The sequence below is a fragment of the Gobius niger genome (genome assembly GCF_951799975.1).
Source record: "Gobius niger genome assembly, chromosome: 14".
In the NCBI taxonomy this organism is placed as follows: Eukaryota; Metazoa; Chordata; class Actinopteri; order Gobiiformes; family Gobiidae; genus Gobius; species Gobius niger.
This window is the reverse complement of record NC_136865.1, coordinates 27,102,633-27,116,991: the sequence shown is the minus strand read 5'-3', so window position 1 is coordinate 27,116,991 and position 14,359 is coordinate 27,102,633. Positions and strand designations below refer to the sequence as shown.

At 45.7% G+C, this 14,359-nt stretch overlaps 1 protein-coding gene across 4 annotated transcripts; it reads right to left on the bottom strand.

Moving 5' to 3' along the window:
* Positions 1 to 2,697: 2,697 nt before the first annotated feature.
* Positions 2,698 to 13,703, bottom strand: LOC306973655 (uncharacterized protein). Of its 4 annotated transcripts, XM_079570645.1 has the most exons (12): positions 13,494 to 13,703; positions 12,739 to 12,864; positions 12,551 to 12,657; positions 11,807 to 11,962; positions 11,168 to 11,296; positions 10,809 to 10,929; positions 10,549 to 10,724; positions 8,979 to 9,632; positions 8,654 to 8,930; positions 6,942 to 7,343; positions 6,683 to 6,814; positions 2,698 to 3,315 (listed from the first exon to the last, which is right to left on the bottom strand). In XM_079570645.1, exons 3-12 carry the CDS (start codon positions 12,617 to 12,619, stop codon positions 3,131 to 3,133), a joined length of 2,301 nt encoding a protein of 766 aa, XP_079426771.1. In that variant the 5' UTR covers positions 12,620 to 12,657; positions 12,739 to 12,864; positions 13,494 to 13,703; the 3' UTR covers positions 2,698 to 3,130. The 4 variants fall into 4 exon arrangements, with proteins under 4 accessions (XP_079426771.1, XP_079426769.1, XP_079426770.1 ...); XM_079570643.1 differs by having other exon boundaries at positions 8,654 to 9,632; XM_079570644.1 differs by having other exon boundaries at positions 8,654 to 9,632; positions 13,374 to 13,511.
* Between the last annotated feature and the right edge of the window lie 656 nt (positions 13,704 to 14,359).

The window sequence follows — 14,359 nt, the reverse complement described above, 5'->3', positions numbered from 1 at the left end:
CAGCCGTCTCTCTGTTTTGAATTGTGCTTTAAACAGAGAAGACGGGACTGGCCAAAGGGCGAACGACACGTTTTCAATCACTCAGTGGTTTATGCTGTAGCATGACAAATGTAGTAATGCTTTGAATTGGATAATGCACATTTTGTGAAGAGGACGTGCTGCTGGAATGAGAGGGACGTCTTGTTCTAGTTGATCGATGTCGAGCTTATTAGTATAGTAGGCTCTTCATGAATTGTATGTTTGAACTCAAATATGTCACATTTCAGTTGTTGTAGACATCGCTGTAGCTTGGATAAGTAGTTGCAGGGTTAGCAGACACAAAGAGAGTCCTTTTACTCATATTTGTTGTTACACTATAAGCAGTTAAATCAGCCCAATACACCTTGCACATTAACCAGCAGTGAGCTGTTTGATCTTTTGTGTTTTACAATTTGCGAATTACGAGCAATAAGCACAATAAGAGCCAAAACACTCTTTATGAAGAGCCGTGTTACAAATCTGGTACCATTTTGTTCTATGGCACAGTGTTTATATGGTAATAGGATGGAAATAACTTGGTATGTAAAGGTTTGTAGTTGGTAAAATGGCAACTATGGACACACTCTGAGTGCTGTGAGGGGCTGATGATGGATTATGGGCTTTGAACATGTGGAGGACAGGAGTCAGCTCCCTCTATGGTGTAAAAAAATCCAGGAAATACAAATTGGAGCGCTCCAGCAGAAGAAGAAGCCACAGGGAATAAGATTACTCAAAACCGCTTGTATGAAGCAAAACTCCGGGTATGTTTTTGACGAGGGAATGTTTTAACATGGTTTAAAGCTCATTATACGTCTCTTTTAACCAAGTGTAAAGACTGCACCCAATTGTCACTAATTGCTTTTATTTCCATCCTAGTACTATATTTTTACTGTGACATAACCCTCTTTCTTTTGGCAGCACCTTTACAGCAAAGCGCTTATAAGAATGGATTGTAATTGTTGTTTGCCTCACTACTACATGGAAATAACAGGTTGGACGCTCCACTTCCCATCGGCGGACAAGGCCCTTTTTGCTGAAGCCCGGCAAGACCCGCCAAGTCCCCAAAAAGGGGTCCCGGTTGGGTCGTTTGTACTGGAAATACTCCTGGACCTCCTGGTAAGACCTGGGTTTGATATGGACCACTCTGTCCCACAGATGGACCAAAGTGAGGCGTGTTCAACATTTGCGACTGGAATAAGGATGGGGCCGCTCCAAAAGATGAGAAGGGAGAAGACGGATTGGAACCAAAATGGCCGACAGATAGCGCTGATGACTGGGGGTAGGGCCCTGGCAATGGAGCATTCAAATGGCCTGGGAAATTAGTAGCAAGTGATGAAAGGGTATGGACCGGGGGTGGAGATGGTGGGACAAACAGTTCAAAGCAAAGACAGAGGCGAGGGAAGGCATACAATTAATATGTGCTAATTATATTTTACACTAGTCTCTATACAGCTATAGATCTATGGGTCACTATTGCTCACATACAAAACATCTACACATCTACAGCGAGATCACAGGGAGAGGAGGAAGAGGAGGAACCAACCCAGTCTCAAGAAGAACGGTGAACCTTCTGAAAGTTATTCTAATAGGCTCCATGGATTTGAGAATGATAAAAATGGGACAGATTGTTGAAGGAGAAAATGTGGCACAAACCATCATTTTGCCTCAGGTGGCTTTTGGGCTTTCGTGGATATTGTTTAACCAGTTTATTTAAAGCCATACCGCAGAACATCTCAACCAATTCGTTCCATTTTAATGACAGATTTTTACCAGCTTTTTTGCTTACGTTCCCTGACAAAATATGGCCCTGATTAAGGATTTTAAAAACCCAAACTGTGTGGCTAGATTAATTATCTACTAAATTAAGTTACAGTCAGCGCTTGATCCACTGTGGATGTTAGCAACATTAGCATCGCAAAGCAAACAGTCCATTTATAACCACAGAGGCTCAACCAATGGCCGCTGGCTGCTCTGCTTTGCGACGCCATTGCTGTGGTACCTCCATATAGCCGCTAGTCTCCCATTGGAATGCATTGGCCTTTAGACACGTGAAAAACAACTTTAGAGCTACAGTGAAGATCTCGCCCTGATGCCCTTTTAAGGAACATGCTTCGTCAGAGCTGGGGAGGAGGAGTCTGTAAATCCGCCATGATATCCCCCTCGAACGTGGTTATTGTGTAGCCGTCTATTTATATATACAGTCTATGGGCTCAACTCCAATGCAAATAGAGACAGACAGCAGGGGGCCGTAGTGGACAACTAAAGAGTTAAGAATAAAGGAAATGTAAAAAGTATCAGTCTTTTCAGGTTAGAATGCGCTCCTCTTACAAATGCTTTATTTTGATGAACCCACTTCGTCAATGTCTGGCTGATCAGTAGGAGCACGTCTGACATCATTGGGCTTTTTTGTTGTTGTTGCAAAGTTCCGCAGTATGGCTTTAAAGGAAAAGGCCACTGTTTTTCCATACTGAGATATGTTCTTACCTGAGCTTAGATGAGTTGATGTTGATGACCAAAGATGTTGTTAGCATTTGGCCTCTCCCAGTATATTCCTATAGCTCCAAACATGGTGAAGTAAGAAGCGACCAAGCTCTTCCACAAGACCAGACAGGTACGTATCAACTCATCTAAGCTCAGGTAAGAACATATCTCAGTGTGGAAAAATGGTGGCCCTAAAGTGATCATTTATTAGAATAACCTGCACATTTTGCCTTTCTCTGCAGGATTAGAAAAGAAATAGGAAAACTGTTCAACTATAAAAGTAATTCCTTTCTGCTTGACATCGCTAGACCTCTACGCTTTCTTATTCATAGATTTAAATGTATTTCAAACTTATGACTACGAAGCGTTTGCAGAAAAATCCACACATTTTCTTGGAGACTGGGTTTTACAAAGCACACAGTAATCTCTTCCACACACACACACACACACACACACACACCGTGTCATGAATAAGGTTTCTCACAGAACGGAAGAAGTCAGCAAAACAAAGTGGAATGCTTTTGACACATTGAGAAGAAGTCACGGTTTGTGAGTAGATCAGCGGCGCGCAGGGTAGTCATGCATCCACAGATTAAATACTCAGTGAAATCCCATGGCATCGTGGCAGAGTCTACCTGTCCTTACCGGTGGCTTGTAATCGGCCGGCGCCTGCGTTGGCAACAAAAGCAGCGCCTCCGTGTTTGGGTTTGGGGTTAGACGAAAACAAATCATCCAAGTCGACCAGCGAAGCCCCGGCCGAGCCCAAGAACGAAGCAGTCTTTTTGTACAGAGCCTCCTCGTTACCAGAGCGCCGCCCTGCAACATATACAGGTCCACAACTACTCTAGAAGGTGTTTTCTTTAGGGCGGAGGAGAGAGAGGGAGGGAGAGAGAGCAGAGAGGTTAGTTTTGTTAGAATTAAAAGCGTTGTGCAGATTGGGTGGAAGACGGTGGTGAAATGAAGCTAGTTACAGGAAATTAATAGGTCAAGTTTGAATGGAAATAGATGGAGAACAGTTGTTTGAGTAGGTTCGACCTTCAGTGCTACCCCCACCAAAAGAATATGTTTCTCTCTAATCTGGGTATTTTATGTACTAGCTGAGACCCGGCCTTCGGCCGGGCCTCGCTAGTCTCCACATTTGATATTCTGGGATTATGAGTGATTACAAAGAAATGTCCAACCCGTCACACAGTTCAGCTGTAGACCAGTGGTTCCCAACCCATTCCAAAAACTATGGCCACTACAAATGAGTAAAAGAATGAATGCAAAAAAAAAAGTCAAACAAACTGCAATTGGAGTGTTTGATGCACCCGTACTCCTTTCTTATAAACTACAATGACAATATTTTCGCTAAACTCGGGGAACAGGATTCAAGAGACAGTGGAATAATTATGGAGAAATATTAGGGGTTCAGTTCTAACGGTTTGGTTCACGGTGCAGGACCCGTGGTTGGGTGCATCACGGTAGTGCACAATCCAAAAAAAAGTGAGTAGGTTTTGAAATGAAATAGCCTAATGATCGTTGTTAGACAGTATTTATAACCTTACAATAAAATTGGCAATGCTTTCCAAGCTGCTTTAGAATAAAATGTACCTCTGGGCTCAATACGTGAAAGCAAAATAGAAAGCAAATGGTCCAGCAGCAAAGTAAAAAAAAGATAAAAAGAAAAAAAACTAAGCAGTGCAGGCCATGCGCTCGTTAAGTTGTAGTGTCATTGTCGCTTTTACGCACACGGAGGATAAATCAGTCGGAGCAGCGCGTGTGATTAGAGGCTCGTGTTTGAGCAGGTTTGGGGCGCACACGCACACACATACACACACGCACACACACGCACACATACATACACACACGCACGAACACACACACACACGCGCACACATACAGACGAACGCACACACGCGCACACAGCGCCCTGTTGGGATGCGCACGCGCACACATACACACACACACGCACGAACACACACACATGCGCGCCCACACACATCGCCCTGTTTGTACGCGCGCACACGCACGGCAGTCAGATCTCGTGCACTCGCGTTTTTGTGACAGCGGGTTGTCCTCGGACAGCAGCACCGCGGTCCATAAGGACCCGTGGCCAATGCACGAGGCCGGTGGGACTCGTCACGTGGGGGCCGGCCGCGGATGTAATAACACCAACCACGCACACACGCAGTACTGTCGCCAGGCTTCCTGGTGTTCCCAAACGGTCTCCCATCCCAGTCCTAACCAGGCCTTTCCCTGCTTAGCATCGGAGGAACGGTCTCCCATCCCAGTTCTAACCAGGCACTTTCCTGCTTAGCTTCAAAGTCGGTATGGGAAATAAACATGGCGGCGCCCAGGCGGCGGCCATTGAGTTAGCGTTTTCTATAATAGACTAGCTGAGACCCGGCCTTCGGCCGGGCCTCGCTAGTTTCCATATTTGATAGTCTGAGATTATGAGTTATTACAAAGAAATGTCCAACCCGTCACACAGTTCAGCTGTAGACCAGTGGTTCCCAACCCATTCCAAAAACTATGGCCACTACAAATGTTTAAAATAATGAATGCTAAAAATAATGGCAAACAAACTGCAATTTGAGTGTTTGATGCACCCGTGCTCCTTTCTTATAAACTACAACGACAATATGTTCGCTAAAAGGGAATAGAATTCAAGAGACAGTGGAATAAGTATGGATAAATATTAGGGGGTCAGCTCTAACGGTTCGGTTCATGGTGCAGGACCCGTGGTTTGGTGCATCACGGTAGTGTACAATGTAAAAAAAAATAAGTTGGTTTTGAAATGAAATAGCCTAATGATCGTTGTTAGACAGTATTTATAACCTTACAATAAAATTGGCAATGCGTTCAAAGCTTCTGTAGAATAAAATGTACCTCTGGGCTCACAATACGTGAAAGCAAATGAAACACATCGCCCTGTTTTGATGCGCGCGCGCACACATACGCGCGCGCACACACACACGCACGCACACACCGCCCTGTGTTGATGCACGCGCGCACACATACACGCACCGACGCACACACAAATGCGCGCGCACACACACACAGCGCCCTGTTTGGATGCGCGCACACGCACGGCAGTCAGATCTCGTGCACTCGCGTTGTTGTGACGGCGGGTTGTCCTCGGACAGCAGCACCGCGGTCCATATGGACCCGTGGTCAATGCCCGCGGGCGGCGGGACCGCAACGTGGGGGCCGGCACCACGCACAAACTCACTACTGTCGCCAGGCTTCCTGATGTTCCCAAACGGTCTCCCATCCCAGTCCTAACCAGGCCCTTCCCTGCTTAGCTTCGGAGGAACGGTCTCCCATCCCAGTCCTAACCAGGCCCGTCCCTGCTTAGCTTCAAAGTCGGTATGGGAAATAAACATGGCGGCGCCCAGGCAGCGGCCATTGAGATAGCGTTTTCTATAATAGATAATTGAGGTTTAGATATACTATTAAATACCTTGCACGGCCGGCCCTAGAAAAAATAAAATAAATGTAAAATAAACCATTTCTGTGTGTTTCTTGACCTTCTTGAGAAACCTCTACTTCTGCAGTAAATTTACGAATATTCATTGTGATGTTACACAACTCCCCGGAGGCATAGAAGTGCCAGAGAGGGCTCTTTTAAATGCTTTTCTATCGCCTTCTGTTCCAAAGTTATGTCAGATAATCGGCGATGTTGTAAATGGAGGGAGTATGGGGATCGGCGCCCCCTCCAGCAGATGGAGCCCTATAGGCGGCCGCCTGGGCCTATGCCTAGGACCGGCCCTGATACCTTGAATACCTTAGCACTGATACTTTTCCTTTTAAATTGTGAAATAATATAAATTTGAAGAAAGAGTAAGAATTGTTGGACTGTGCGGTCAGGTCGGGTTTTTGAGAAATAGGTCGATTTTGCAAGATAATGAGACTAAACTAAGAATAAATAATTATATGAAATGCAGAGCACAGATTTACCCATGGAGAAGTCGAAACCTTATAATGTCATCAAACAAAGGAAAACCACTTAAAAGCAACTATTTGATTTGAAAATTTGAAAAAAAGGGATCAGATACAAGGCATAAACTCATTCTGGTTGTATAATAAAGAAAGTGAAATACAAACGTAAAGCGTGACTGGGTAGAGGAGAATGGATACATAAAGCAAAATGTGTTAAATGGATGTATAGTAAATGCAGACACGGTGCCGTGGTTATTACCAGTGCCTTGGCTGGTCGTGCTGCTCGGCGCTCCCCAGGGATCCGCTTTAGCTCCAAACGGGTCACTGGGAGAGGAGGCCGAGTCGGGGGCAGAAGAACCCCAGGCGTCGTCTGCATTCACCGGGGCCGCCGCTGAAGGAGAACAGAGGATGGCGTGTTCAAAACGTACGTACATGACATTGGAATTCAAAGTAGCACCAAATACAATGAGTTTGGTCCAGCAGCTTCACCGAGAGATGAATAAAGTGCATGATGGTACCTGGTGCTCCCCAAGGGTCATTGTCTGGTTTGGTCGTGTCCCCGAAAGGATCCGAATCGCTCATAGGAGACAAGGCGTTGGCTCCATCTCCCCAGGGATCCCCGGCAGCTTTGGTCTCCTGAGTGGGTGAGGCCGCTCCCCAGGCGTCTGCAGCCGTGGCCGGGGGAGGGCTGGCAGGCTCCCCCCAGGCTGCCGCACTGTCCTGGGGCGAGCTCGCGGAGGGGGCACTGAACGGGTCCACAGCAGTGTCTTTGGGTGAGGTCGGGGCGGCGAACGGGTCGTCTTTGACAGGAGGTGAAGTCGGGGAGGCGAAAGGGTCGTCTGACGGCTGGGACGGCGCAGAGAAGGGGTCCTCTTTCGGAGGAGAGGTGGGGGCGGCGAATGGGGCGGCATCTGAAGTGGCTGGTGGGTAAATTACAGTGAGTTTCTTCAGAATATTACTTCAGTAAACAAAATTAACTTCCAATCACATCTGAACATTGATTTATGTTTTAGTATTGTTGCAATCTGAATACTATAGCCTACAGATTATGGTTTGCCAAACTTTAAAGGTTGCATATGTATAGCTTGTATCACTCTTCCTGAAGCAGATTGCGTTGGAGCCGGTTTCAGTAACAGCTGGTCACGTGACCCAAGCATCAATTGTCAGTGCTTCCCTCGGCGAGGTGTGTAACAGTGTGTCAGAGCGTTTCAGTGTGTTGCCTTGGACAGCTTTGAGCGGCGAGGCGCTAAATCACAGATTTCTAGTCCTTATCTTGGTGATGTAAACCATAAATGATAAATAAATGTGCTGCATTTCCCCCTTTAACCACGGTCATATGGAGCAAGTTTTCTTCACCTGGCCGTGGGAAACGTAAGGAGTGTGATTTACAGCAAATAGGTGGCTAAATTAGCTCTGACTGAATGAAATAAAAAGATTGTGCATTGATCTCCTGCCCGGTTAATATGGTCCTGCTTTGGAGCAGCAGAACGAGCTCAGGCCCGCATTACAAAAAGGTTTTTAATCTTATTTATTAGTCTATGATTGATCTCAACATCAACAATAACATCAGAGTGTGCAAATTAGGAAAACGCCACTAGCCAGTTTGAAACTTCCATTGCACGCATCAATTTGATTGCGTTGCTGCTTCACTCATGTTTATGAGAAGTCACAATATTAAAGATGAATGAAGCAGCTCTGAAGCTCTGAATCTTTGAGACTTTTTTGCCAGGAAAACCTTGATGTTAGGCCTGTCACGATAACAGATTTGAAGTTCGATATATTGAGGCAGGAAAGTATCGCAATAAATGATATTAGAAGATCTGTGGAGCCCCTCAAGGACATGTACTCCAGCCGTCTCACCCCCAAAGCCGTCAAAATCGCCGGGGACCCTTCGCACCCATCACACAGTCTCTTCAAGGTAATGCCTTCAGGGAGGAGACTGCGGAATCTACAGGTCAGTTCCAGTCGACTGAAGAACAGTTTCATACACAAGGCCATCGGGAAGCTGAACTCCCTACATAACCTAAAGGGACTCACTGCTACTTTCACAATCACCTGTTCCATACAGTGAAACTTGTGTCTCATAAGCATCAGGGACTCAGGGTCAGGTGTGGTGCCTTTTTCAACCACTAAGAGCACATTGATGTCTTTCACATAGGTCTTACTTGAAGAAGATATCTCAAGAACAGGTAAGAGTATAATCTGATACATCTGAGTAAATTTCACCTACCTGCGGAGAAGGGGTCGTCCTTGGGCGGTGAGGTCGGCGCTCCAAACGCGTCTCCTCCTCCAATTGGACTTGTGGGGGAACCGAACGGGTCCTCTCTCGGCTTGGATGGTGCCGAAAACGGGTCGTCTTTCGGGGGCGGTGACTTTGGGTCCTCTTTTGCCGAACTGAACGGGTCATTCTTGGACATTCCGAACGGGTCCTCTTGCGGGGCGTCGAACGGGTCGCTTTTCGCCGCCGTGAACGGGTCGTCTTTGGGCGCGCCGAAGGGATCCTCAGCCTGAGCTTTAAATGCATCGTCTTTAGGCGCGCCGAAGGGATCCTCAGCCTGTGCTTTAAATGCATCGTCTTTAGGCGCGCCGAAGGGATCGTCTTTGGGAGCACCAAATGGGTCTTCTGATTTTGCGGAGGTGAACGGGTCGTCTTTTGGGGTATTGAACGGGTCGTCCTTGGGTGCGCCAAAGGGATCCTCTGCTTTTGTCTTAAATGGATCGTCTTTGGGCGCATTGAAGGGATCCTCTTTATCTGACGTGAAGGGGTCACTTTTTGGCGTGCTGAACGGGTCATCCTTAGGAGCGCTAAATGGATCATCTTTTTTGCCGCCAAATGGATCTTCTGTTGGAGTGAAAGCCTGGGGTTTTCCCTCTGGAGATTTGTCTTTTGGGGCTTGAAACGGGTCAGCGCTGTCCTCTTCTGTAAATTCAACCTCTTCCGCAGCGCAAAAGGGATCCGCCGCTTCTTCGAAAGGGTCCTCTCCATTTTTCGGCGCTCCCCAGCTGTCAGCGCCCTCTGCTGCCATCTCCGTGTCTGTGGTTTCGGGGCGGTCAGGGGTGCCCCACGGGCCCTCGGCCTCTTTGGGTTTGACGGGAGCACCCCACGCGTCCGTTTCCTCCTCTGATTGCTGTCCACCCCAAGCCTCGTCTGGCACGTCGCCTCCTTTGCCAGCGTCTTCCCATTGCAACTCATCCTCAGTCATCTTGCCCTGAAGTAGATAGATGGATACTATATTAATCCCAAGAGAGGGAAATTCAGGTGTCCAGTAGCATCCTATACATTCAGTTACATATGCTATACACAACACCATAAATTGCACATAATTTGGTTTTACAATCTTAATATCTTAAGACAACAGGGTAAAACATCATATCATTTTATTTTATTTTATTGGTTATGGTGTATCTTTGAAAGAGGCACCGAGGCACATTTTTTATGCCCGTTTCAAGACTAGAAAAATGGTCATCTAACGTCATCCAATGTTAGGGTGCTTGTACTTTGCTTTATACACTGTCTGACAAGAAAAAAAGACACCACAAAACAAAGGTCACACACGCTTTGATATTTCGTTGTAGTGCCTTTAGCTTTGACTACATCACGTATTCGCTGTGTCCCAATAAACTTCACCAATGTCAAAAGATCGAGTGCTGCATCCATTTTTCTCCAAGATCTTGTATTGATGATGGGAGAGTGTGATTACTGCGCAAAGCCTTCTCCAGCACATCCCAAAGATTCTCAAAGGCGTTAATATCTGGAATCTGTGGCGGCCGATACATCTCATGCTCCCTAAACCACTCTTTCACAACAGCCCGATGAATCCTGGCATCGTCATCTTGGAATAAGCTTGTGCCATTACGGAAGAAATAATTAACTGATGAAATAACATGGTCATTCAGGATGTTTAGGTTCAGCTGATCTCCTTTTTTGGCCACATAGTGTTGCTGAACCTAGACCTGACCAACTGCAGTAGCCCCAGATCATAACAGTTAAATCTTGGCAGCGGGAATAAACTAAAGTTTGTCTATACGTGGTGATTGGATAAGTTAACCCTCAGGGGATTATCAAAACATGAATGCATTTCAATCTCAACTTAACACTGAACAGATTGACACTATAACACTTACTCGTCTCACTTGCTCCTTCTTCTCAGCCTCCTGTTTGATCCTCTCCTCTTTCTTCTTTTCGAACGACGCGGCCAAATCAGCCACTGAGGGAATGTTGGCTAACGATGGGAGTCCGGAAGATCCGGCGACGAAGACTGGCTTATAGTTAGGGTCCTTGATTGCGTCTGTGGATGAAGCTGGTTTGACAGAACATAGAGGACATGAAACAAACTTTTCTGTTCTGCTAAATTCAGAGTGAGAAAGGACGTTGTTCAACAGACCTGCTGCACTTTTGGAGGTCTTCTCTCGCGTCTTGAAGGCAAAGTCTCGCTCCTCCTTTAGCTTGTCATCGTCCTCCATAAGAACTAGAACAACTTTGGCTTTTTCTCTTACATTCACCCCCTGGAATATAGAATAGTTCGAGGCAGCAGAAGGATGTGTGAGAATTTGCAGAGACAAGAAAATTGTATATAGTCAAAGGCACTTTAGCTGAGGGCATTCCTAACATCCCTGATCTTCACAAATGTCTGCTTTTACAATATACTGAAGGACAAAACACATTTGAATTCATAACTAGGGAAGAAATCAGGTGAAGGGCCTTTCACTTAAATCATGCTTTGTAATTGGGAGAGTGTTTTACATTATCTTTGCCGTCCTTTTCCACAAAGCGATATTCTGTGAGGGCTTTGACTATGTAGACGTTGTCTTTCATTTTCAGAAGCACACGCTCATCGCCGGTCTTCAGCAGGCACTCGAGCAAGGTCAGGGACTAGAAAGCAAAATGTAAAAGTGAGTTATCATAATAAACTTTGACAAACAGACGCATGATCGCTATTAAGCAATACAGGTAATGGGACACTCCATGAGGTGCAGTATCTTCAGTAAGAAATGAATAAATGATGGCACCGCTTGCTTTGCTGAGGTTAATGTTAAGCATTCAAGGCGGTTTCTAACTTCAAGGGCGGCCAAGTCAATGAAGCAAACTGAGTCATATTACTGTTTGGACTTCAGCCACACACACTTTCTTGTCAAACAGTAAATATTCACAGAGGTTAAAATCAGGTTGAAAGAAAAATAAATGTACCATGGGTCCACTAAAAACAACATTTGACATTCACATCAGCTTAGAAGTTTTAATCAGCACAAGCTTGAGGTTAACTGTTCAGTAAATCTTGATTTTCAGAAAAAAATAGCATATCTAATCTATTTTCTAATACATTTGTTCCCATAACTGTTCAACTCTAATTAAAAAAGCAGCAGGCATCATTTTCTGCGGCACCTTGTGAATGTGCCTCCAGTTTCTGTCATCTTTCAATCGCTTCCACAGCATCGTCATGATCTCGTTGCAGGCGATTGCATTGTACGTGAGGTCTGAGATGTCAGCCATCTGAGTGCTGGACGGGCCCCATGGGTCATTGGACGTGGCCTCTCTCACCTGCAGAGAAATTAAATCGTTCAATTGTCCGATTCAATACGATGTGAAAAGGCTACCATTTTGTACATGTGGCTTTGGGGTAATTCTAAATGATGGTATTCCTGGTGCAAACACTGCTGATAGGAATCCTTTTTTTGTATCTTATTCATGTGTCGTACTATTAGCTGAATAATCTGACCTCTGAAACTAAGAAGGGTCTGGATAGTGTCAGGATGAGTGACCTGAGAGTGCACCAGGTACCTTGTGTAAGCAGTATGTGTCTGAATAGTTGGCAGCTTCGGTCAGTCTACGCCAGGGCAGCTACATACACAGCTTACCACCACCCAGTATGGAGTGAACAAGTGATTGTCTGTGTAAAGTTGTATCTTCCCCTCCCCTACTCTGACAAGAATAATCTCCAGAAGAAAAAAAAACTGATAGTATTTGTGTCACCGTTATGACAGCACAGACTATCAGAGTGCCCCAAATAGATAAACTCTGACATTTTTGCACATTGTTCCCTTGACCAAAATAAATTGTCTACATAATACATTTTCAATTTGAGTCCCATATACACATCAATTTATTGCACATTTATCTATGACATACCTTGACCTCGGCCTCAGAGTAGTTCTGGACCAGGTTTTTCAGTTGTCGTCGAAGCATTGAGGAAGTCATGGTGTCCGGAGGGAGGAGGGGGCTCACACTACGAAGATCTGGCAAGACAAAGTAGTGATTAAATGCGAGTTTATGACAACACGAAACATGACATAGCACTGGTGTTAAACTCTCTTTACCTCTCACAAGCTAAAGCTCTGCTCGAACAGACTCAATGTAGCTTGAACACAATATTTTTGCTTAGAAAACGCACATTCTGCTGATCTCTCTCCCTCCAGGCTGCATTAGGATGAAGAAACCAGATCCTAAAGAAGGGGAAGAAACGAGTCAACATAAAAATTCAGCTGAACACGGGGTTGGCTCCCAGTCATCAATATCAATGTGATAGTGTCCAGCGATATTATAAGGCTAGCTCCTCATGCCATGCTTATCTTCTGTTGTCCATGAGATATTGTTCTGGTCACCGTGATTGATGAGTGATACATGCACAGACCACCGTGTTCTTCTCATTTCAGTAAACAGATGGTTTGTTTACCCTAATTGTGCACCACTGACTCTCAGCTTATTAGCTTGAAGGCTAACCGAGGGAGCTATAGCTAGCTGGCAGCAAATTCCAATCCCTGGCGTAGAATACACTGGATTATAAGAAAAAACGTGACCTTCACTTGTTCCCAAAGAGATATTAGTTGTGGAGGCTCAAAGCACAGTTACGATAAACGTTAAAAGGCTTCGTTTGGAGATTTCAGAACCTCGGACAGCGCCTGAAGACGACAGCGACCGTTCAAGTCAGACAGAATTACGTTACGTTTCTTACCAAAGCAGTTCGAGTAACTACGCAAACACGGTCCCATCCAACACCCAATGCATATTCTTAAAACATCCCTGCATATGCGTGAGGTAAGCGTGCACGTCGAGCAAATACAAGGGTACGAACCCTGAGTAGATCCTCAAGAATCTTCGAGGAGGAGACGGTTGTTGCGTTTCCGCTTCCGCAGTTTTCAGCACCTGCCAGGCCCCGCCCCCTCACGACGGCGGACTCTGGCAAACATCAACGAGCATGTTTTTTCCTCATAACATAAGAATTATTACAAAAAACTGCCCCGGTATAATACCAGTGTGAGGAAGAAGAGCGTAGTCGGATTTTAGGATTATCCAGTGCTTTGATACACTTGCCGTTCCTCGACTGTGCAGTCGTAAATGCGAGGGTGAATGGTGAGGCCGCGGACCGGAGCAGCTGCAGATCTACGACCTCCGTTTGACAGGGGTCGGCAACGTCAGGCACGAAGGCCAAATCCGGCCCTCCAACATAGAGCCTATAGTCTTTAAGATGATGCAAAGTGTTATTGTGCAAATCAGAGATCTAGTACTCTAAAAAGGCATAAAATACAGAAAATCTTTACAATCGCGACATAACACCTCATGTGGAATATGATGTTCATACAGCACTGGTGCTTTGGGCTGCAAATGGGAGGTTTGGTGCTTGGTGTTTTGACCACAATTAAAATAGGAAGAAACCTGGCTGGCTGCCCTTAATCTCCTGATCCTCTGAAATGGGGCACCGCCTCCTGGGTCTGTCCCTGTTTCAGAGCATGGTGTCCTGCACTGGTCAGCTCCTCCACCTCCTCCTTCCTCCTCCTCCTCCTGCAGCTCCCTCCGCTCCACAACAGTCTCTCCCCATCTCTATGTTCGTCTCTTCCTTGTTTCCTGAAGCTCCGCTTGTGACGCCTCCACTGTGGTTTAGCACAAATAAAGAAAAAAATATCTATCTGTTTCGAAATAAGGCCCTTGAACGTCTAAAAT